At 36.3% G+C, this 23,181-nt stretch overlaps 6 protein-coding genes across 8 annotated transcripts; 3 read left to right on the forward strand and 3 right to left on the reverse strand.

Annotated features, from left to right (window-relative positions):
* The first annotated feature begins 670 nt into the window (after positions 1-670).
* Positions 671-5,105, forward strand: LOC17893450 (dihydrolipoyllysine-residue acetyltransferase component 2 of pyruvate dehydrogenase complex, mitochondrial). Of its 3 annotated transcripts, none has more exons than XM_023785681.1 (20): positions 671-790; positions 862-937; positions 1,280-1,373; positions 1,611-1,675; positions 1,780-1,865; positions 1,966-2,006; positions 2,376-2,431; positions 2,517-2,591; positions 2,675-2,767; positions 2,954-3,193; positions 3,286-3,358; positions 3,427-3,527; positions 3,658-3,743; positions 3,817-3,892; positions 3,978-4,045; positions 4,133-4,199; positions 4,293-4,388; positions 4,468-4,570; positions 4,661-4,756; positions 4,840-5,105. In XM_023785681.1, exons 2-20 carry the CDS (start codon positions 899-901, stop codon positions 4,908-4,910), a joined length of 1,626 nt encoding a protein of 541 aa, XP_023641449.1. In that variant the 5' UTR covers positions 671-790; positions 862-898; the 3' UTR covers positions 4,911-5,105. The 3 variants fall into 3 exon arrangements, with proteins under 3 accessions (XP_023641449.1, XP_023641450.1, XP_006299984.1); XM_023785682.1 differs by having other exon boundaries at positions 888-937; XM_006299922.2 differs by lacking the exon at positions 671-790 and having other exon boundaries at positions 797-937.
* Positions 5,106-5,230: 125 nt separating this feature from the next.
* On the reverse strand, positions 5,231-7,285 carry LOC17891904 (DNA-directed RNA polymerase I subunit RPA49). Its single transcript, XM_006297640.2, has 4 exons — positions 6,785-7,285; positions 6,501-6,644; positions 5,950-6,264; positions 5,231-5,776 (listed from the first exon to the last, which is right to left on the reverse strand). The coding sequence occupies exons 1-4, from the start codon at positions 7,229-7,231 to the stop codon at positions 5,366-5,368; spliced, it is 1,317 nt and encodes a 438-aa protein (XP_006297702.1). The 5' UTR covers positions 7,232-7,285; the 3' UTR covers positions 5,231-5,365.
* Positions 7,286-8,508: 1,223 nt separating this feature from the next.
* On the forward strand, positions 8,509-9,872 carry LOC17891551. Its single transcript, XM_006300099.2, has 2 exons — positions 8,509-8,908; positions 9,303-9,872. Exons 1-2 carry the CDS (start codon positions 8,556-8,558, stop codon positions 9,589-9,591), a joined length of 642 nt encoding a protein of 213 aa, XP_006300161.1. The 5' UTR covers positions 8,509-8,555; the 3' UTR covers positions 9,592-9,872.
* A 2,645-nt stretch (positions 9,873-12,517) lies between these two features.
* Positions 12,518-14,954, forward strand: LOC17893530 (growth-regulating factor 5). The gene is made up of 4 exons (XM_006297763.2): positions 12,518-12,973; positions 13,290-13,821; positions 13,924-14,384; positions 14,472-14,954. Exons 1-4 carry the CDS (start codon positions 12,775-12,777, stop codon positions 14,477-14,479), a joined length of 1,200 nt encoding a protein of 399 aa, XP_006297825.2. The 5' UTR covers positions 12,518-12,774; the 3' UTR covers positions 14,480-14,954.
* A 1,542-nt stretch (positions 14,955-16,496) lies between these two features.
* LOC111831426 (leucine-rich repeat extensin-like protein 3) lies at positions 16,497-17,147 on the reverse strand. The gene has a single exon (XM_023785525.1). The coding sequence runs from the start codon at positions 17,145-17,147 to the stop codon at positions 16,497-16,499; it is 651 nt and encodes a 216-aa protein (XP_023641293.1).
* Positions 17,148-17,993: 846 nt separating this feature from the next.
* LOC17890851 (ubiquitin-like protein ATG12B) lies at positions 17,994-19,438 on the reverse strand. Its single transcript, XM_023786411.1, has 5 exons — positions 19,334-19,438; positions 19,092-19,150; positions 18,646-18,714; positions 18,499-18,561; positions 17,994-18,305 (listed from the first exon to the last, which is right to left on the reverse strand). Exons 1-5 carry the CDS (start codon positions 19,368-19,370, stop codon positions 18,246-18,248), a joined length of 288 nt encoding a protein of 95 aa, XP_023642179.1. The 5' UTR covers positions 19,371-19,438; the 3' UTR covers positions 17,994-18,245.
* Positions 19,439-23,181: the final 3,743 nt, after the last annotated feature.

Here is a 23,181-nt window from a genome sequence, read left to right on the forward strand (position 1 = left end):
CCAAATTACAAAGAGAAATAAAATTAGATGACAAACAAAGTATATTGTCTCAGTGTCTTATTTAATTAATTATTATGAACTCACATCTATCGCTCCATCTCCATGTTCAATTTTTAATCAACTAATCCACATTCAAATGCATTTACAAGTGGTATCGAATACAGTAGTAAGCTTTGAATTCATTTTTTAAAAAGAAGAGAAGTTGTTGGTAAAAACTTGTCTCGATGCAGTTATCAATTGTTACAATCTCTTGAGAACCTTGCAAGAAACGTAGGAAAAACACAATGAGTACCAAGAAAGGTAACCAACATGAAGAAGCAGCAAAGGTTGCTATCTTCAGCCTCTAATGAACGACTATACTACAACTAAGCTGTTGCCATTGCCCATTGCAGACAGGACTGGAGAGGGCAAAACAGAATCGTGCTTAAGCGTGCAGAATGTATTGAGGAAAACCAAGCAACAGACATAAAATAATTTCCCCATTTATGTCCTGTTTTTGAGATTTTATACGGGCCTAATCTTCGGCCCATTAATAGAAATATGACTTTAAATCGGCCTTATGTTTGACGAATCCCCGCCGTACATTAGATGCCTATTCAGTATTCACTAACGCACCCGATGATCTCTCTGTCTTTTGGTCAGTCGCAAAAGCTCAGAGAATAATAATAACAGAGGAGAAGGGTCGGAAAAAATGAAAAATTGTATTTAAATTAAAATAAAAGTCAAAATAATCGGATTTGGATCTTCTGATATTTTTTTTTTGCTGACTTTGTTTGGTACAGATAGAGAGGTAAGGGAAAAAAACCCTAAAGATTCCCACACCATTTCATTTTTGTTTCCTTCTAATCGAGACATTCACAGTTTTGAATTCGGATCGGCTGACTCAGTGCACACAACAATGGCTTACGCATCTCGTATCATCAATCATTCCAAAAAGGTTTCTCTTTCTCTCTTTTTCTCTTTGGGTACATATCTGATCGTGTTTTAGTTCTTCGATGATCTCATGTTTCGTGATCGTGTTTTATGCATTTCATCATCTAATTATATTGTTCATTTTGTTTTGTTTGTATGATTTATTTTAATCATGGGCAATTCTGCATTTGCTATTCAGAGCTTTAGTGACCTTGATTGTGATTAATGTTAGTAGGGGTTCGCGTTTATGATTTTGCAAGTGTTACGCTTTATCTTTCTTTTAATTACTACTGGAAGAAATTTTACTTTTGCAAGCAGAGTAATTTGTCACTATAACGCCACTTTGATGGTTGTGTGATTTTGACAGCTGAAACATGTTTCCACATTACTGAGGCGTGACCATGCCGTGGCTGTCCGATGTTTCTCCAACAGTACCCAGCCCTCTCTCACTGGTAGACAAGGTATAACTTAGTTTGATTTCATTGCTCTTCTTAAGTTCCTTTGATGTAGAATTGTATCCAGCTCTGTGGTTTTTTTCTATTAGTTGACACGGTGACAAGCTCCACTCGATCTCTGTGGAGCTGGAATAGTTTATATTTTGATATTCACATCATTTTCCGACAACCTCTTTACCATGAGGAGTCCTGCTTTACTATGTTATCCTTCTCACTTAAGCATTTTCGATTTTTGGTCTTCAGATATCTTCAAGGCCCGCCTGAATTATTCCACGGTGGAGAGAATTTCAAAATGTAGTGCCGGCAATGTAAGTTCCTGCCGTTCGGTTTTCTTTCTCGGCTATGCCCTGATAGCATAGTCCTATGTGTGTGTGTTTTTTTGTGTCGTAATGTCCTTAAATGCATTATATAGGTATCAATGTTTAGTGGTATTTCAACAATGAGCACAAAACTGAGCAGCACAATGGCAGGACCAAAACTTTTTAAAGAATTTATAAGGTATGTAATTGCCATGTCCATACGTCTTACTGCCTTCCTGTGTAGATACTTCTACCGTAAGCAAATTTTCTTACTGTAAGCTAATTTTCTTGCGTTTCAGCTCCCAGATGCGAACAGTAAGAGGATTTTCATCTAGCTCAGGTAGTTTGTTCTTCATCAAGAGTTTAACTTTAACTCTTATTTGACGTCCAGCATGATAATTTGTGTAGAGAAAACCAGATTTCTGATTTTACTTCATACTCCATACTTCTTTAAGCCCACCTGTATTTGTATATGCTAGCTATGTAGCTGTTTGGTGATCTAAAAGGGGTTTATCATGGTAATTCTGTTGAGAGAATTCTGTGTACCGCATAACAAGATTGTGCAACTATGAGGAATATTAATGTTAACTGGAATAAGTAGCATCTGACTTGGTATTTGTGCCTTTTGGGGCTATCATTTTTCTGTCACTGTGGATATGCATTCCTACGTGGTTTTGTTTTACCGAGGACTTCTAAAAATATGTTTCAGATCTTCCTCCTCATCAAGAGATCGGGATGCCTTCTCTTTCACCAACAATGACTGAGGCATGAACCTTTAACTACCTCCTTATTAGAATTTACATGGTTTATTATTATATCGTTCTACTAAAGCTATCTGTTGAAACTTCAGGGTAACATTGCCAGGTGGCTGAAGAAAGAAGGTGATAAAGTTGCTCCTGGTGAAGTGCTTTGTGAAGTCGAAACTGTAATGTTAATCTAGATTGTATATCTTCTTGTTATTATTCTTCTTCCAGGAATCTAATACCATTCTCAATATAAATATTTTAGGACAAAGCAACCGTCGAAATGGAATGCATGGAAGAGGGTTTTCTTGCCAAGATAGTAAAGGAGGAAGGGGCAAAAGAAATTCAAGTTGGGGAGGTATAAGTGTTTCTTTTTTTTTTCTTTTAGCTGACTTGTTAAATATAATGGCTTCTCATAAAGTAGTGACTGTGAGCCACGCTCCCTTTTTGTAACTGTGGAGTCTCAGATTGATGAATTGTGCAACAAAATTGACAATGATCTTTATTTATAATAATCACATATAAATGTGCTTTGTCAAACTAGGTGATTGCTATCACAGTTGAAGATGAAGAGGATATTCAAAAGTTTAAAGATTACACCCCCTCATCTGATACTGGTCCTGCTACTCCTGAAGCAAAACCAGCTCCTTCTCCACCAAAGGAAGAGAAGGTCGAGAAACCAACCAGTACTCCTGAAGCTAAGAGTTCCAAGCCAAGCTCGGCTCCTTCAGAAGATCGTATTTTTGCAAGTCCTCTTGCAAGAAAGTTGGCTGAAGATAATAGTGTTAGTTTCCAAAAACAATGTTACAAGTAAAGCTCTAGTGTTAGATCCTCATGCCCTAAAAAACATTACTACTTTTCCTTCAAAAACATTAGGTACCTCTCTCAAGCATCAAAGGCACAGGTCCTGAAGGACGGATAGTGAAGGCTGATGTCGAAGATTTCTTAGGTATTGCTTGCCTCACTTTACTGAATTTACGTCATCCATGTCTCCTAATGCATCTTCCTATGGGACAGCTTCAGGCGGTAAAGAAAGTACGGTCAAGCCTACTAAGCTCACTGATTCAAAGGTTCCAGATCTGGACTATGTTGACATCCCTCACACTCAGATACGAAAGGTAAATACCTATACAACCTTAGATCTTGAATTCTAGTGGTATTTCTAGGTTACCTTGACCCTAGATCTCCCTGTTTTGGGCACTATAAGCCAAAAACTCCAAAATTTGTTAACTGTATGAAGTTTGACAGGTCACAGCCTCACGTTTGGCATTCTCAAAGCAAACTATTCCTCACTACTACTTGACCGTGGATACATGTGTGGACAAAATGATGGGGTAAGTATTAAGTTTCAGATCTTGTATTTTAATGCGGTCAATAGATGCTAAACAGAGCTATTTTTATATGCAGTCTTAGGAGTCAACTCAATTCATTCCAAGAGACTTCTGGTGGAAAACGGATATCTGTAAATGATCTTGTTATTAAGGTGCATCATACTTCCTTTCTTGCAAGCCGAATCAGATCTCCTTCTCTGTTCTCCATTATGAAACATTTTGCTATTCAAATTGCAGGCTGCTGCACTGGCTCTTCGAAAAGTTCCTCAGTGCAATAGTTCATGGACAGACGAATATATCCGCCAGTGAGTACATATTCTGCTTCAGAGGTTCATGAAAACTTTGCAAATCATCTAGTTTCGTAGGTCTTATTTTCCTCTTTTTGTGTACAGATTTAAAGATGTGAACATCAACGTCGCTGTACAAACAGAAAATGGGCTCTACGTTCCTGTTGTCAAGGTGAGGGGAGCTCTCAATACAGTTATTAACCTTGCTCTGCAGAAACTTGAGATTGCAGAAAAAACTCATGTTTATCAAAGTGCTTGATTGCAGGATGCAGACAAGAAAGGACTTTCCACAATTGGAGAAGAGGTTCGATTCTTGGCTCAAAAAGCAAAAGAAAACAGCTTGAAGCCGGAAGATTATGAGGTTAGATTAGATTTCGGTCACTGCTCACTTATAATGATACTACGAAAGCAAATCAACTCAAAACTGTTTCTTCTGACAGGGAGGAACGTTTACTGTCTCCAACTTGGGAGGACCTTTTGGCATCAAACAGTTCTGTGCCGTCATCAATCCACCTCAAGCTGCCATTCTAGCAATCGGATCTGGTAAGCCCTTTTTAGCACACTCATCCACTTTATTCATTGAAGTTTCTTCCCTGTAACTTATAATATTGTTGCGTCTGAATCTCAAAACAGCTGAAAAGAGAGTTGTTCCCGGTACTGGTCCTGACCAATACAACGTTGCTTCGTACATGTCTGTAACACTAAGTTGTGACCACCGCGTAATAGATGGTACAGAATCCGCCTCCCATTCCCTATTGTATATTCAATAATCATTGCACCGAAAACATCTAATAATTCATCTTCCTTTGCAGGTGCCATTGGAGCTGAGTGGCTAAAAGCTTTCAAGGGCTACATCGAGACCCCAGAATCTATGTTGCTCTAAATTCCAGACCCACACATACACACACATCAAAACTAAGCACATAAGAGTCTGACGTCAAATTTCTCTGGCTCAACATTTACTACCAGATTTGATTACTTTAGCACTAATGCCTTGAAAGTTGCGTGTTTTACCATTCATTATATTGAGTTGCGATCTTTTCTTCCCAAAATAAAATCAGGAAATTCAACAATTTTATTGGGAACTGGATTCTGGCTTAATGTTTGTTCGACTCATCATGGGTTGAGATCATAGAAACCAATTTACATATTTTGTTAATAAATACCCTCTTCACTATCATGGACTATGGTTTACTTGCTAAATTGCGAAAACATCATTAAACCAAGAAATAGATGTCAAAAATGTTAATAAATCACACGATAGAGTTTCAAGAAAAAGATGTCTATAAAATACCAGCAAAATATATAAAAAAGAACATATCTTCTCCAAGATCGTCATCACTTTTGTGACTTTCTCCTCCTCCTAATCTGCGGGAAATTGAGAGGGGTCGGTAAGGTCGCAAACGTAGTTGTCTTCTCCTTCGAGACTTTGCAGCCAAGGTTCTCAAAATGTGTCCTCAGCGCAACTGTGCTCATCCTCAGATCTTTCGCTATGTCTTCTGGATCGGTCTTGAAATTATCCACGTGAAGGGCTAGCACAAGAGCATAGCTTACTAGAAGTTGCGTCTTGTCAACAGGCATCCTGTCTGATTCAGGATCCATGAACATGCCCATAAATTTCCGACGGATGATATCTGGAATCCTGTGGTCTTTAGCGGAAGCAAAATTCATAGAATTTCTGTCCTTGAACTTAATTAGATGGGTGAGAAACGTCAAGGTACCAGAAACCCTCTGCTTTTCCATATCGTCCTGCATATAGAACAAAAAAATAATCAAATATGCATAAAGAATCTGAGCTGTAAATGGAACTATGACGATCAAATTTAACTATCTACAAGTTCAGAATCGCTTGGTTCAGTAGCAAACATATACAATGTTTACCACGTATATGCATACTACCAATACAAGAATCAAAATGTTACCTTGATATCTCGCAACTTGTACAATCTGTTGCGGACAAATACAGGGTAAGCATCAGTTGCTGCTTCAGTTTCCTGTTGTAGAAGCCGGTATATATCTTCAAGAAAGCTCCATTCTCCTTTTTCGATGATTTTTTCCAAAGGATAGGCTTCCCTTGAAGTCGTTGCAGAGGCATCGTAAGGAGGAATGTTGCGTGCAACATTGGAACTGGTGCTTTCAAGAGCACCTACATTAATATCGAGTTCATTAAGTTTTCCGTCAAGGAACTTCTGGGTCTCTGCATCATCTCCCACATTTAGGTCACGCTTCTTCTTGTCCTGCATAGAGACACACATTCTCATTTAGATATATAATCCTCTCATTGAATCTCAAGATTCTCAGTCATTATTGCATCCCATATAATCTCAGTCATTATTGCATCCCATATAAGAACTAAGAAGCAAGCAAGGGATATAAACTAAAGCTATATTGTTATACGTGCAATGATACCACTAAGACTGATACTGTAGAAAACAAGTGACGCATAGCAAAGATGTAAACAAGAGTGGCATACCCGAGAAACAGCTTTCTTTGTACCAAAAGTACTGTTAGTCTTACGAAGTCGATCTCTTATGCTTAGTTCTGAGACAACCGCACTTCCTGAAGCTTCTTCCTCAGTTGCTTCTTGAGTTTTAATTCTCGGCTCCAATCTGATTATCTGCAAGTAGAACCCAAAACTTCAAATCTAGATTCTTATAACACAAACCAAACTCAACTCTCAAAAATCATTCCTATACTAATTCACTAAAACATTCCCACAAACCAAAACCAATAAAATCAAATGAACGATTTTGAAACCTTATTGTGAGCAACCGGAAGAATCCGTATCGTCCTGTTCTTTCTATTGACGATACCCAACGCATAGGCAGTAGTCTGCATAGCAGCTTGCTCGCCCGTGTAATTGGTGCCCACGAACTCCACGTTTGCACCAGGAGGGCTTACCACAACCTGAAGCCTCTTCTTCGTCTCATCCTTATGCCTGTAGACCGTAACTTTCGGTGTCTCATTAACATTCTCGCCTGTCTTTGGATCTACTTCACAAGGATTGTAGCTTGTAGAGAAATAGGCGACGATTGGAGAGATTCTATCGGGTCTCTCGCGGATTTGCTTCACTTTAAGCGTAATTTTCTCGCCTTCGTTTTGATCCTCCTCATTCCCTTTCCTTTGCTTCTTTTCTATATGTTCTGGTGTGCTGAACTCCTCCTCTTCCTCGCTTACATGGTCAACCTTGTCTTCGCCTTCCATGGTTGTAGAGGTTTTGGATTCTCTCAGTCAAATCTTAGAAGATGCAAACAATGTTGAAGGGCTGGAATGCTAAAACCCTATTTTCGGCGACTATGTTCGTCTATTTTGCAAAATGGGCCCTCAACTTTTGTTTCGTCCGATTTGATGAAAAAGATCTTAACATAGTTTTGTTTTATATCCCTAAACTTTTTACTTGGTCTCAAAAGATCCCCAACGTCATCACGACGTCGACGATATCTAACCTGGTCGTCTTCTGAGAGAAAACAACGCGTAGTTCATCAGATACAAAACAAAACTACACGCTGTTTATGAAGATCCTATCAAAAACAACAAAACTCGTAGTTGAACGAAATTAACTTATATTGATCAAGATTAAAGACGTTCACAATACAACAGATCAGCAACCTAATGTGGAGATTTATACAATCCATTATTGATTATATATGTACCAAAGAATCCATGCAGAAAACATGTGATTATTTTATGTGTATCACATGGTATGACTAATTTCACGACTGTCGATTATATGAGCTGAGTAATTAGTAGATATCGTGGTGTGACATGGTTTTCTTTTGCCACCAACAACTTTTATAATAAGTTAGACGTAAAAGATCGAGCATTGTGGGCAGATGGGAAAATTCATGATCACTATCGACTAACATGTCGTCGAGTACGTAGTATTCGACCATATTAGATTATTAGTTCACTATTGGTAGTATAGTTTTATATTAGTTTACACTTTACAGTGGTAGATAATTATATATGTACAAAGAGAAATAGTATTGCGCTATTATATCATCACTGTTCCAAAACTAACGAATGTTCTACTCTTGATTTGTTTAATGGTAGGTATATGGAAGGAGTGTGTTCGACGCATCTATCTACTCTTGATTTGTTTAATGGTAGGTAGTATATGGAACGAGTGTTCGACACAAGTATCTACTATGAAAGCAAAGACCGTTGAATGAATGAAACAAGAGAAAATAAGCTCCCAAAGTCAAATTTGATCTTGTGAAATTCCAAATGTAAAACCTAGCTACAACTCTATGTATGAATATATATTAAAAAAGGCGACGACTCCTTAATGTCGTAGTCGTTGACTTGATTAGTTCTCAAAGAATGTGTTTTTATATCTACTGCCGTAATGTAATCAACAATATACGTCTTTTGCTGATGAAACAAGAAATTTCTATCTACCTCCTTAAAAACAAGTCTTATTTTCTTTTCTTTTTTCCTCTATATATATTATCGTCAGACGAACAAAGAAGTAACATATATAAATTTTTATAAGTAGTCTTTGCAAAAACATCATCGCTTCAAAATCATGGAAGATCATCAAAACGAAGAATCATTATCAGAGTGGTTTGCAAAGTACTTAAACCGCCAAAGTGATTGGCTAGAGAAAACAAGAGGGAATCTGATGGTGACGGCTACCGTTATAGCTGGTATGAGTTTTCAGGTTATGGTTAATCCTCCCGGTAGCGTGTGGCAAGGTGACAACTGTTCTTTCGGAAATCAAACCGGGGGTTCGGTTTGTAAAGGGAAGGCCGGGACTGCTGTGTTGGAGTACGAGAGTACCAAACGTCGAGCCTATATTGGGATGGTTATTAGCAGTACAGTCTCCTTTTCTGCCTCCATGAGTCTCATTCTCCTCGTCATCAGCGGTTTACGACTAAGGTACCAACCACTATATGAATTTTAAATTTATTCCACTTCATTTAAGAACACTGTGCTTAGTATGTGAACTACATGAATGTTTTGTGTTTGACAAGATAATACTGAAAATTATATACAGTAGTCATGTAAATTGACAATAAGGTGTTGACTTTGTTTAATATCCCCAACGGCTGACGTAAACTAATACAACAAAACAGATTGTTAAAAAAACATTACTAACTAGTTTGGAATAATAATCGATGTCATATATAATCAATATTGATTCATAGTTTTTTATGATTCATAGTTATCTTATGAGGTTTTTGTACACCAGAATAGTGACAACTGTTTGGTATAAAGATAAATTAAAATACAGTTCTTATCTGATGATATAGTTATTTACTAATTTATATAGGAACCGGATGATAATGGCGATCCTCGTAACGTTTATGGTGGCGGCGGTTCTTTGTATATCGGCCTCCTTCTTATTTGCGGTCTTTCTGGTTCAATCCGACGATAAATTGATTCGTGATATACTAACGATTTATGTGGGATTTTGGGTCGTGTTTCCTGTTTTAATACTCCTAGTCCAACTTGTTCGATTGATACATTGGCTTATTTGTTATTTGTGTTGTTGTTGTCGCCAACGTCGACGACGATCCCCTCGACGATTGTTGCCACTGGCTCCATCTCCGGCCCCTTAACGAAGAGTAGTAGGAACTAGCTACGACCATGTGGCTCAAACTCACGTATGAAACAAAAATGGTGTCAGCAATGTGATCACTATAATATATGTCTCCTGTTGTCATTTTTATAAGGTTTATGGGTTGAATCGTTGTATGTGCTAATTGCATGACATTAGTTAGCACTTTATATATGTATTTGTGAGTAGTCTACTTGTGGTCGTCAATATATTGGTCTTATTCTTTCAGACATATAGTTTCGGTTGTAAATTTAAATAAAATGATAAGCACGTTTCTAGTAATGGGAGCTTCTAATATCCGGAAGGACCGGGACAATAAAAAAAAAAAAAGTTTTAACATATAAACTATAGCCATGTTTCAAATACATACTCGTAAATCGTTGATTTTCATGTGATTGGATGGTTCAGAAATAATATAATTCGTAAAATAAATAACCCTCGAGGCCTAAAAATTAAAGATAAGTTAGGGAGTACAGTATTTACATGTCAAAATATGTCATGAAACTGAAAAGGAGAAAAAAGTGAGTCAAAGGGAGAGAAGGAGGTAGGTCTCTTGCCCTATTAATGGTCTTGCCTTTTAGCCACAGCCCTCAAAACATAATAAATACAAGAAAGAGAGAGAAGAGAGAAAAGGAAGAAGGAAAAGATGAGGAGGATGATGATGAACATGCATACGAATGACTAAAATGGAAACTTATGCTCTCAAATGGAAATATCCCTTAGTCTAAAGGTTTTCCCACCTTCTTCCTCCTCCTACCTTATTCACCATCATGATCATCGGTTTGACCAACCACCAAAGAGTGTTGCATGCTCTTCATGTAACATGTGTAGATAGTAGATACCACCAATCTTCTTACCGCTCTTCATATATATTATTTTCCGAACCAATTTTGGATGATAGTAATTATTTAGTTGAACGGCGCCATTTTGTAATTGTGATCATGGTAAGGTTAAACCATTGTACTATTAGGTTAACTATATAAGTTGCACTTCCACAGTGATATAGAATTGTCATAAAAAAAACAAGACAAAATGAAATTAACTCACTCAATCTTCAATTTTGTTTTGTAAACTTACCCCATTAAGTTCATATATAGGTCTACTTTTATTTTATTTTATTTTGTGTGTGTTCATAACGTTTTAGAAAAACTACAATGGTATCCAACAGATTATTGTCGATCAAAGACAATAAGATGATCTAGTCTACTACAGACGGGTTAATTCATTCTATCCAATACAACAAATTTAAACCCTAAATTTCGAGGATCATGTAGATGTATGAATGAGAGCATACTGCATCGAAGACTTATAAGAGTATGTGTAAGTAAAGAATGGTAGATAGTGGTAGTAGCAGTAGTAGTAGGAGTAGGTGTGTAAGGGAGAAAGATCTAGGGGGCTTCAGAAAAAAGGAGAGAAAAGGACAGAGCATGTGAAAAGAGACAGAGAAACAAACAGAGGAGTGAACAGTCTTACTCTTTTTTTTTTTGCTTTCTCTGCACTTAATGAACCCCAACCCTCTCTGTATATTTCTGATTCTTCACATGCCCTTTCTCTTTTTTTCTTTCTTATTCCTCCTCCTAAATATTTAAATTAGTTTTGTATAAATTGATAAAATTAGGGATGTTTGGCCGATATAGAAAAATATATATTTAAATCAAATAAAAACGACAAAATATCTAACAATTTTTGTGTTTAAAAAAGGACAAAAGTACTTTTTACACATCACTTGCAACCAAACAAACCTAGTCCCCTTCTTTATCCAATGGTCTCTTCCCTGCTCTCTATTCCCCATCTAAACACCCTCTTCTCTTTTCCTTATTTACCATTTCGCCACCTTATGTTATTACAGAAAAAAAAAAAAAAACCACATTTTTCTATGTCAATATGTTAAAAGAAAAACAAAATTTGTAAAAATCTTTTTTGTCGTCAGAAACTGTAAAATCTAAAATATTACTCTTTTTCAGGTCAGCAAAAAAGTTTGGTTTCTTCTTCTCGAGTCAGAGATTCGTGCAGTGATACACAAAGAAGCTCATTCCGATTTCTTTATCATAAATAAAATACTTGTAGTATTTCCCCTGTCGTAGACAGTAGCGTATTTATTTACAGAGCTCACTCAATGTAATAAACCAAAAGAAAAATGTGAAAAAAAAAACAATGAGCTTAATAGAAAAGGAAATGGCACTCATTTTTAGGCCATCAAGTGTTGGGATACAGCTGAAATTATAAAGTGCGTCAGCTCAAAGGAAGAAACTAAAAAAAAAAAGATTCCCAAAAATCAATGCACCCTTTTTTAAAAAACAAAACACAAATAGTTATATATATAGAGTTTCATAATAAATTCAACAATATATAAAAAAAAAGAGAGAGTAATTTTGAAGAGAAAAGATTGAGAGAGAGGGGGGGGGGGGGGGGGGGGGAAAGAGTAGTCAGAGAGACAGGAGCATCAAGTGCTGCAGAAGAAGCAACAGGAACACTGGGCCTGGACTCTCTTCAGATTTGCCAGTCTTTATAGGACCACACTCTCACTCTCTTCTCTTCCTCTTCTTCTTCTCCTTCATCCCCCTACCTTACCTACATATTTTACAATATTGGATATTTTAATGTTGTTTTGATTTTACACTACATGGCAAAACTCCTTAAAAGCTCTTGTCTTGATTTGATTCTTTTTCTATTTCTTTTCTTCTTTCTTTTATCTCTTTCTTAAAAAATTTAATGAATATTTTTTGATAAACTCGTTGAGTTTTATAACACATACTATATAATATAAATAAGTATCATGTTTCGTTTTGATTAACATTGTGGATCAAAATAAACCCTACTAGATCAGTGTCACTAATTGTAATAGTAAGAGTGTGATCTTTATTACAATTAAATACAAAAAATAGGGTATATATATTAAAGAGAGAATGGTCTCGTGAAGAGGAAGAACCTAGCTAGTCTTGTTCATGCAATTTGCATCTGAGGAATATATGCTTTAGAGTGAGAGAGAGAGTGAGAGAGATATATCAAATTATTCAGAGGGACAGAGAGGGTGGTCTTTTCTTTGTCTGTCTCTGTCTAAAACTCGGGAACCCTAATCTCTGAATCCATCAAGAAAGCTCTTTTATCTTCTTCTTTTCTGCTTTTCCTTTTGCTACATATATAAACCTTTGAGTGAAGCTAGAGAGAAGAAGAAGAAGAAGAGATGATGAGCCTAAGTGGAAATAGTGGAAGAACAATAGAGAGGCCTCCATTTACACCAACACAATGGCAAGAACTGGAACACCAGGCCCTAATTTACAAGTACATGGTCTCTGGTGTTCCTGTCCCACCTGAGCTCATCTTCTCCATTAGAAGAAGCTTGGACTCTACCTTGGTCTCTAGACTCCTCCCTCATCAATCCCGTAAGCTCTCAACTTCGTTTTTTTTTTTTTTATCGATTTCTTTTTCTTTTTTCTTTCATAAAGTTTCAACCTTTTGTTGATTCTAATGCCCAAAGTTTGCAGCTTTTATGTGTTTTAGAAACTTTAATTTTCTAAGTTTCTGCTCAAAGTCTCCAGCTTTTTCTTCCAAGCTTTCAAAAATTCAGTGTTCTACAACAATCTCTTTTTTATATTTTTTGGAACTTCAAAGATCTCTTAATTAATTAGTTAGGGTTTTACAGCATAATACCATGATTAATCTAAGGGTTTTATTTGTTATAATTAATATATGATGTAGTTGGATGGGGATGTTACCAGATGGGATTTGGGAGGAAACCAGACCCAGAACCAGGAAGATGCAGGAGAACAGATGGCAAGAAGTGGAGATGCTCAAGAGAAGCTTACCCAGATTCTAAGTACTGTGAAAAACACATGCACAGAGGAAGGAACCGTGCAAGAAAATCTCTTGATCAGAATCAGACAACAACTCCTTTAACATCACCATCTCTCTCATTCCCCAACAACAACAACCCAAGTCCCACCTTGTCTTCTTCTTCCTCATCTTCCTCTTCCACTACCACCTATTCTGCTTCTTCTTCTTCACTGGATGCTTACAGTAACCAAAATAGGTTTGGTGTTGGTGGAAGTAGCAGTAACACTAGAGGTTACTTCAACAGCCATTCTCTTGATTACCCTTACCCTGCTACTTCACCTAAACAACAACAGCAACAACCTCTTCATCATGCTTCTGCTTTATCACTTCATCAAACCACTAATCCTACTTCTCAGTTCAATGTCTTAGCCTCTGCTACTGACAACAAAGACTTCAGGTTCTATAATCTTTTTCCCTTGTTTCACGCTTAGGATTGTTATAGTTCTTAAAAAGGAAGAAACTTCTTATTTATTTGGGAAATCCTTTATTACAATTTCAGGTATTTTCAAGGTATTGGGGAGAGAATTGGAGTTGGAGAGAGGACGTTTTTTCCGGAAGCATCTAGAAGCTTTCAAGATTCTCCATACCATCACCAACAACCGTTAGCAACAGTGATGAATGATCCGTACCACCACTGTAGCACTGATCAAAAGATTGATCATCATCACACATACTCATCCTCATCATCATCTCAACATCTTCATCATGATCATGAGCAGGATAATCATCACCGACAGCAACAGCAACAGTGTTTCGTTTTGGGAGCCGACATGTTCAACAAACCCACCAGAAGTAGTGTCCTTGCAAATTCATCAAGACAAGATCAAAACCAAAAAGAAGAGGAGAAAGATTCATCGGAATCAAAGAAGTCTCTTCATCATTTCTTCGGTGAGGACTGGGCTCAGAACAAGACTTCAGATTCCTGGCTTGACCTTTCTTCCCACTCAAGACTGGACACTGGTAATTACTGCAAAAGATAATCTAATTTACGCTAATAGATAATAAGTACAGTTTTAATAATTGATACCTCTAAAATAATTTCCCCAGGTAGCTGATTAAGGATAGCATCAATGATGGGTCTGCACCAACGTACACACACAAGTTTGAAATGTTGAAGAGTCACATTTCACATCTATTTCCGTGGAACAATGAGACAGGACACTGTTTGCAGAAACCTATATGTATACATTTATGTATCTTTTCTCTTTTTCTATGTGTGTTAGGTCCAACAAGAAAAGTGATCCGACAGATATGTCTGTGTGTGTTCTCTTGCTTTCTCAAGAAATCGTTTTTTTTATTTTAATGTCGCTAAAAGCAACAAAAAAAACACGACTCTGTGAGGGGCAGTGCTATATATATTGAGTTTGTTTCTTAGGGTGCAAGCATACCTCGGATTTAGTTAGCACATCAATCTAGTGTTTTTCTAGGCCATTTCAACTTTCGTCTGCATGTTTGATACTCAAGTATGTGTTGTATTACAAGTGTAAAACGCTTATTCGAAGGATGACTCTTGGGCTACGTTGAAATTTATCCTAATTCTGGCTTAAACACAGAATCAATTACTATTGGGGGGCTATATTGAGTCTATGAAATGACGTTCCGTGGACCACGCATTCACAAATAGAGAGAATGGTCAAAACTCAACATAATACCAGAACAAATTCAACTTAGGAACAAACTTATTATTATATGTAGAAACATAAGAAATTTTGTCGTTTATAAAAAAAAAGAAATCATAGACAACTTTTGGGGTATGCTTCAATGCATGCATGTGCTTCTTTAGCAAAAGGAAAGAAGGGAGAGTTAAAAGACAAAACATCATGACACTTGATCCATTAAGTTTATTGATCTCTTACGTGCGTATGATTACTTGGAATCATTACCAACATTAATACTATTATATATCATAAATGTATTCTGAGGATTAGAAAAAAAAAAAAAAAAGCATATTGCCAACGAAAGATTCTATGAGCGGAATCAGGTCCAGATTAAAACCAGCTCATCTTTGGTCATACCAAACAAAAACGCGTCTTAAAACACTTTCAGAATAGGGAACCAAGATATGATCATTCTTCTACATTGTGAAACTATCCTGATTTAGACCCGTTTGCGTAAATCAAACCCTGGTCATGGAACTTTCACACCACCATATTAACTACTGATACCCAGTGTTATCCTTAGCTCTTCAACTACGTAATACCACCTGTTCTAAGTTCTAACCAAACCGAACTATAAATCCAGAGGCTAGTTATCAGATTCCAGGCACTTTGCAACATCACATAAGAAGGTAACTAAGGATCCAAATAACAAAAATTTTACCGATAAAACATTTTCTGATTCCAAGAGCTACCAGACACGAAACATTGGACATTTTCTGATTCCATGAGGTATCAAACACGAAAGATTGGACATTTTCTGATTCCATGAGGTATCAACTACAGTCTAAGCAGTTCCCATCTCAATATGGGGAAATAAACTTCATCTTCCTATCTTACTCTTCCTTGATTCTCAATATAATAACATCAGACAAACAAACTGAGACACCACAGAAAATGCATAAACAAATGAACTGGGTACAACCCCTGAATCCATTAAGCGAAGTAGAGAGAACGTAACAAGAATACTCAACAACACAAACACATTTGCCAACTCACAAAATGAAATTTGATAATCGGTTCTCATCTCACAGAATCCCTAGAACAATTTTACATGACTTGAGCCATTCTTTCTTTTTTCCCAACTTCTCTATTCATCACTCTCTAGTTAGCAACGTTAGGCATGTAAATGAAAAACTACACGACCTTAAAAAGAACAAAAAAATTCAAAGACTGAAAGATGAATACAAAGAAGGAAATAGTCAAATCCAGAATTTACCCAATTTACAGAGGAAAAAGGCTGATGAAGACTTTGAGGGAAGAAACATCATTGCAGCAAATCTTAATCAAATTGAGTTCCTTTCTTTTTTTTTGATGCTTTTGTAATTCCCTTTTCTTTCTCGTCGTCTCTCAAAAGTAAGATTTTTCCCGGTTGATGAAAACTCAATCAAAATATCTCTCTCCCTCACCCCAAAATTCAGTAAGTATGTGTCATCCTTAGAAGCTGCTTTCTCTTGAAAAGCAAGAAGGCAGCAACGCAAATCTGCAACATTGCTGCAAACCCAGCAAATACTAGACCCACTGTTTTCCCTGTGTTTAATCCACTTTTCTCTGATTGCTTGAAGACCCGAGAAGGAGGTGGGGGAGGAGGAGGCGGAGATGGCGGCCGTAGCCTCCGTGGCTGTTGGTTTCTGTTAGGGGATTCTCTGCTATTGGACTGTGGAGGAGAAGCGTGCACACGCGGAGGAGGTGGAGAGCGTTTAGAAATCGGCGGCGGTGGCTGCGATGGTTGAGAAGGTGAAGGCGGAGGGGGAGGAGGAGGTGATGGAAATGGAGGCGGGGGAGTATTAGGAGGGTTGATACCGCCGCCAGTGGTGGATTGCGACGGAGGAGGAGGCGTATTGACCTGAGTCGGAGTCTGTGGAGGAGGAGGAGGAAATGGCGGAGATTGACTCACGACATTTGGTGGCGGCGGCGAGGAATTCTGAACCGGAGATGGCGGAGGAGGAGGTGATTGAAATTGGGTTCGATCTTGTTGTGATTGGACAAGGAGGAAGCCATGGAAGCTGAGAATCATACCGAGAAGTAGAACATTCAAGGATGAATATAAGAAATTCAAAAAACCCATGAATATCACCAGATTGATGGAACCAAACTCGATCTTAGATATAATGAAACCAGCTCTTTTATCTCTTTCGTCAGCGCATAGTTGAATTCGAGGATAGTGGCATCTGAGATGAAAAGATCTGGTCAACCAAGATTGTCTTTTCTTTTGGTTGTTGTGAGGAAGAGAGAAATCTGAGGTCTCCGTTCTTCCTCTCCCTCTCTCTGTAATTCCCAGGTAGGTTCACACCTTAGAAGATGAGAGATGGAGTCCAAAAGAGGCAAGAATCAAAAGCAATCACCGAATCTGACAACTATTGTAAATTTTCTTTACCCAAAACACTGAAGATTCGAATTCGTAGCAAAAAAGGGGTCAGAGAATTCTCTTCCCGGAGACCAAGGTCGATTAAGAAGAAGAAGAAGAAGAAGAAATTGACTCTATACAAAGCAAAGAAAAAAAAAATTGGCGGAAAGGGTAAATTTTTTCCGGGAAAATGCAAAGAGAGAGAGAGAGAAGAGTAACGGTTTAGGGCTAAATCTGGGGGAGAGGAGAGATTAAGGAGAAAAATTGGGGGAACGTAGATATAGATTTCGATATATATTACTACATTACTAGCTGTATTAGTAATATAAACTCCGTTATATTTTTTTCGTTTGTGAGGGAGACGCAGAGATAAAATAGTTGCTATTCCGTTGTGAGCAACTACGGGATCCTATGTCAATCGCCCTCAGCAACAACTCTCTCATTGACCTCTCGTAGGCTCAATACACATATATTACGGCTCCAGGCCCATGTAAACCAGTCATTTACAGCCCATTTTGCATTCATTTTTTTCTAGAGTCAAGTGACTCAAGTCTAAGACAAGAAAAATCATAGAAGATGAGCATTATTTACTTTGATTGAATCAAATCTCTAAGGACTATATAAGAGAATCACACAAAAACTGGTACTTTTGTCATGTACTAATTCAGGGAAATAAAATTATGAAGAGCCATTCCTAAGGATGTACAAACAAGTCTCATTTACACTTGGATTCTCCTATCAAAGATAGTAGCAACTTGAATCATCATCATCAGCATCTGGCAGATCCATGTTTTAGACTGAGACTACATGAGCTGCAACTTAACCCCATGCCATGGAACTAGCATAGTTAACCACCAATTTACCATCAAACCCAAAGTTCTGCAATTATCCAAAGCCAGATCACATTGTTATGCAATGCTAACAGAAAAACCAAAATTTTCTCAAATAAGCCAAGATTGTAGTTGACAGATGGACCATGTAAAAAACTACTACTTTCAAGAGCATTAACCCAAATACAATTTGAAGGATTTAAGCTGAGAGAGAGAACCATAAGAAAAGTGAACATACTTACATTATAGAGATCAATGACTGATTCATCCGGGTTAGGCGAGAAAGCGCTGTTTACATACACAAACTTACACAATGGAGAGAGATATGATGAGTACACAAACCAATGACTTTTAAAACATAACAGAAAATATGTTGATTCATGCTTTACCAATGAGTCAGAGTGAAGCTGTCGTCTTAGAAATTCAATCACTTTAGCAAACTTATCAGTCCCTGAAATCTGAAAACAAGATCAAACCCAAAAAAAAAGCAGAGCACATATAACTCTATATAAAAAACACACATTCTCAACTACAAAGCTGTCTGTTTGTCCCAACTATCACAAAGCTAATGATTATGATTGTTGCCTAGTTAGTCCAGATACAATGTGAAAGAATCCTCCCATCACACTATAAAAGAAAATGATGAACAAACTAGTGGGTTTTTCCTAAATTCAATTTCATGGTCGTACATTGTATCAACTGAAACTCTAATCAACCAAAATTATATTATTGAAGATTTATAAATGCTCTATAAGGTTCGACCAAACACAAGAACCCTGATTTCGTCTCAGATTACATTTGATCATTCGTGATCGATTACAAAACTATCCTATACCTTAAATTTAGATTGCTTCAGTATCGGAGCACCACCGGTAGCTCTTAGATGAACAACAACTGCGACGAAATTAAGAGCAACAAACAAAAACCCAAAATAGGATCAGATCAGAACTGTAAATAGATAAGTCATCATCAACGATTCTTTTATCAGATTCTGAACCCAGGTGAATCGAGCTTATTGTCTGGAAATTAAATCCAGTAGATTCAATACAGAAAAGAAGAACCTCGTCGACGACTTACTTTTCTGAACAGAGTTTGGAGATTCAACAGTCGCCATTGTTGTTGGGGCTTTGGTTTGACAGAGAAAAGTAAAGAACAAAATTGACAACGATTCACTGCGTTTTGCTTTCGAGAAAGTTACAGATTTGTTTGGGTATTTAAAGCCCATTTATCATATCATTTTTTGAACCCATGAGGCCCAGCGCAAGCACAATTAATTTACTAACCTACTATCAACTATCAAATATCACATTTGGTTTTAATATCTTTTTTTTTTAATCAAGGTTTTGGGATATATAGGATGTAAAAAATATAAATCTTAAAAACTGATCAGAGGAAAAAAACGAGATTATGTATAAAATCACATAGTCATCAACTTATCATAAATTCATATGATTATATTTAATCATCATTTTGTTGGTTAACAAAAGAAAGAGAAAAGAAAGAAAAAAACGTTGGTGTTGTGTTTCGTTTAGATTTATATTACATGACGAGAGAGACTAAACAAGACGATGACATTGACGCATATATAGAAAACAAGACGATGACATTGACCCATATATGAAAATAGATCAATCGTTATCGTTATAAAGTAATGTCGAATAAAATTATGACTATTACTAGGGGATGGTCCAAAAAGATAGATATATAGAAGACAAGCTCATGCATTAGGCATCATGCATACGGGCACTAAGAATTAATGATTTGGAGTTAGGTTTTTGACGAATCCAAAGGCAATAGTAATATGTTGATCTCATCTACAGTCATTTTCATTGTACCTTTAGAAAAAAATGAAACTTTAGCAGTTGGAATTAGAAATAGAATCAAATATATTGATATGTACTCTTAGCAAAAAACTATAACCAATAAATTCACAAAAAGAAAATATAATAACAAAACAAAACGAAAATGAACGGAAGAAATGTGTTTGCCATGGCACTATATATATGGCAGATGGTGAAAGTTATACACGCACGTCATCGTTCATCGAGAGATTAGATGCCTCTCAGACAAAAAGAATGGAAACACAACACAATATAATCTTGTTGGAATCAAACAAGAACATCCTTCTTTTTCGAATTTTGGGGTTTAGCTTCCAACATTCTCTTCTTTTGCTTTCCTTCTCGTGTCTTGAGTTTTGACCACTAAAATTATAAAATCTTCAAAATGTATAGTTGTATACACTTAAGATGTGTGTGAAGTGGTACTAGAAAAAGCAATTCTTATATCACTTTCACCAATCTCTAGAAAATTAGAATACATTCATCACTTTGAATCAATGCAATTATTAATTATAACAGCTTGAAAAACTGTGGAGTATTTTTAGTTTTCAATAACTTGAATAGATTTTTGAATCTAAAGCCATATTAATCTCTGAATAACATATGTAGACAATCAGGTATATTTTAACATATAAGATAGTTACTCTAATGTCAAAAAAAAGTACGAACTATAACTTGTATAAATTAGCTATGTCAAAAACCATGTCGGTTAATCCATCAAATTGAAGAAAAATAGTATCACGACAAAGTAGTATCATGATCAAAAGCTACGAAACAGTGAGTTTTCTTGTTAAAAAAAACGATGTATATATATTTGGTTAGTTTTGTTGGCATCGTAACGTTCAAAAAAAATAAAAAAACAAAATAAAGGAGAACAGTGTTTGCAACTTTTGATCCTGGTCCAGTGTGGGGATCTACAAATTTTGGATGTGGAGTGGAAGATTTTTTCCATAGGGATCATCTCAGAAAAATACCAAGTGCTAGCTAACACGTGTGCACGTGGGAGAAGTTACGACACTTAAAAGTGGCCACCCCCGTCACGTGCGGGCTACATTCGTATCCACTCGTTTCTTCCCGGCCGGTCCGCCCTATCTCCTCTTCATTATTGGTCCATCTCTTCGTCTCTTTCCCATACATTTTCCCTAATCTTTCGTCTTCTCTTTTTTATTAACATTTTTTCTATCATCTATTCTATTTCTATAGCTAATGCATATTTAAAACTAAACTGTCTTTTAATTAATTAGGCTACCACTAAAATAAGCATTTCTATATAAATGATACACTTGGGATATATGTCGAAACGCAGTTTTACTATAGCTAATGATACACATATGAAAGCTTATAATAGTAGCGTTGACTTGAGAGTGTCCCACTATTGCACCATATGTACCGTTTTACGACGACATGTACACGTCCGTGCACACTCACAATATAGAGAGTAAGTACTATCGAATTAAATATACATATAGTGGATTGAGTGTGTCGTAGCTTGTGTGATTTGAAATGGTGTTAAGCCCTAGCTACTTAATATACTTATAGAAATAGCTGGTAGTGCATGAGAATGACGAGTTGTGCATGGTTGATATGGGACATTGTATGCCCATTAATTATTCTTTTATCTTTATTATTATAACATGTACATTCATATCAATATAATTTGTTATGTATATATGAAATGTAGCTGTCCAAATTGAATGATTTTATTGATTTGTATGATCACGACGAAACTTCTTCATTAATACAGTACGTATTTATACACTCTATTATTAATCCTCGAAAGAAATTCACTATAGTGTTATAGACAATACATATATACGCAAAAATTGTTACATTAGTTTACAAATTACTCCATATGAAAGGAAACTAAAACATTTAAGTATTGTTTTTATGCCCTACAAAAAATATAGTCACGTACCATCGTCCTTACCGCCATTTTGTTTTGTATTAGAAAAGGTAAATTACTTCTTTAATTGATTAGGTTTGATTGTTGGAGTCAAACTTTGGAAATTAATTGGCTAAATCAGCACGTTACTCTCATGATTATATTTTCACTTTCATAACTCCCCCACTTCACCCACCACAAATGGGGACAAAATCCACATATATATTAGTATACTTAATTACCGATGTTACACTAATTAACTTACTTAAACTTTTTCCTTAAATTAGAGTACTGTCACCAATTCAAAGTTCGAAATATCTTTGATTCTGTAAGTATCCGTTTATTGAGTACTATTTATTTCCTTTTTTCATATTGAAGCTATTACAGGATTTGATTCTCGATGATGCGGGACTTGCAAGCTACAGCTTAAATAATCCGTTTTATTAAAGTGAACTAAAACAAATGAAAAGAAAATAAAAGTTGGAAGTTGGGGTACTACTACTAGACTATGTGATCTTTCCTTTGTATCGGATACTTTTGACTACATAGCCATATTAGCCTTTCTTTTAGTTTGTATAGGCAATAATCTACTTGCGTTATACTTTACTTATTATATAAGTACATATATTTCAAGCTAAGTAGCATGTTTGTGTTAGCTTTAATAGCTTATCATACCGCTATGATTCGCGGTGTGGTCCAAAATGTTACTTTGAACAAAACTTAATCTTGGTCATGCTTTTTAATTTTTTTTTTATAAGCTTATGCAAAGAAATTCCGAAATATGAATATATTATATGATTTACAACGTTTCATGTGTGGATTCTTTTATCTTTCTATCAGTGCAATCAAATCGAAGGCATGACATGACAAGCTGACATATGTACGTAAAAACATTAATAACACATGATTCGTTATTTTGATGTGTAGTGTTTTCAGCAGATACCTTTTAACCATTATAGAATCTATTAATTTGCATGTCAGGTTAAGAAAGAGTTGATCACATACCAAACATGTTCTAATATACTAAATTACTAACAACATACCAAAATTTAACAGAATCTATCGTGAGTTCGTGACACTAAATATATTAAAGACTACTAACGTAACGTTCACCATCCTCTTGTTTAATCATAATCAGTGTTTGTAAGTGAAAGAATATTGCGTGTACTTAGAAATAGACAAGACTTATATAATGCATAATCCAA

The sequence above is a fragment of the Capsella rubella genome, unplaced genomic scaffold, assembly GCF_000375325.1.
Source record: "Capsella rubella cultivar Monte Gargano unplaced genomic scaffold, Caprub1_0 scaffold_3, whole genome shotgun sequence".
NCBI lineage: Eukaryota > Viridiplantae > Streptophyta > Magnoliopsida > Brassicales > Brassicaceae > Capsella > Capsella rubella.

Excerpts from the sequence above, each read along its gene's own strand:
- LOC17891904 (XM_006297640.2), bottom strand. The coding sequence starts at position 7,231 with ATGGAAGGCGAAGACAAGGTTGACCATGTAAGCGAGGAAGAGGAGGAG. Across the intron at positions 6,645-6,784 it reads TTCCGGTTGCTCACAATAAG|ATAATCAGATTGGAGCCGAG; the intron begins GTTTCAAAATCG and ends TTCTACTTGCAG. Across the intron at positions 6,265-6,500 it reads CAAAGAAAGCTGTTTCTCGG|GACAAGAAGAAGCGTGACCT; the intron begins GTATGCCACTCT and ends GTCTCTATGCAG.
- LOC111831426 (XM_023785525.1), bottom strand. The coding sequence starts at position 17,147 with ATGGGTTTTTTGAATTTCTTATATTCATCCTTGAATGTTCTACTTCTC.
- LOC17893530 (XM_006297763.2), top strand. The coding sequence starts at position 12,775 with ATGATGAGCCTAAGTGGAAATAGTGGAAGAACAATAGAGAGGCCTCCA. Across the intron at positions 12,974-13,289 it reads ACTCCTCCCTCATCAATCCC|TTGGATGGGGATGTTACCAG; the intron begins GTAAGCTCTCAA and ends TATATGATGTAG. Across the intron at positions 13,822-13,923 it reads ACTGACAACAAAGACTTCAG|GTATTTTCAAGGTATTGGGG; the intron begins GTTCTATAATCT and ends TTACAATTTCAG.
- LOC17891551 (XM_006300099.2), top strand. The coding sequence starts at position 8,556 with ATGGAAGATCATCAAAACGAAGAATCATTATCAGAGTGGTTTGCAAAG. Across the intron at positions 8,909-9,302 it reads ATCAGCGGTTTACGACTAAG|GAACCGGATGATAATGGCGA; the intron begins GTACCAACCACT and ends TAATTTATATAG.
- LOC17893450 (XM_023785681.1), top strand. The coding sequence starts at position 899 with ATGGCTTACGCATCTCGTATCATCAATCATTCCAAAAAG. Across the intron at positions 1,374-1,610 it reads CTCTCTCACTGGTAGACAAG|ATATCTTCAAGGCCCGCCTG; the intron begins GTATAACTTAGT and ends TTTGGTCTTCAG. Across the intron at positions 4,389-4,467 it reads TGAAGCCGGAAGATTATGAG|GGAGGAACGTTTACTGTCTC; the intron begins GTTAGATTAGAT and ends TTCTTCTGACAG.
- LOC17890851 (XM_023786411.1), bottom strand. The coding sequence starts at position 19,370 with ATGGCGACTGTTGAATCTCCAAACTCTGTTCAGAAAA. Across the intron at positions 19,151-19,333 it reads TCCAAACTCTGTTCAGAAAA|TTGTTGTTCATCTAAGAGCT; the intron begins GTAAGTCGTCGA and ends ATTTCGTCGCAG. Across the intron at positions 18,562-18,645 it reads AGCTTCACTCTGACTCATTG|TTTGTGTATGTAAACAGCGC; the intron begins GTAAAGCATGAA and ends CCATTGTGTAAG.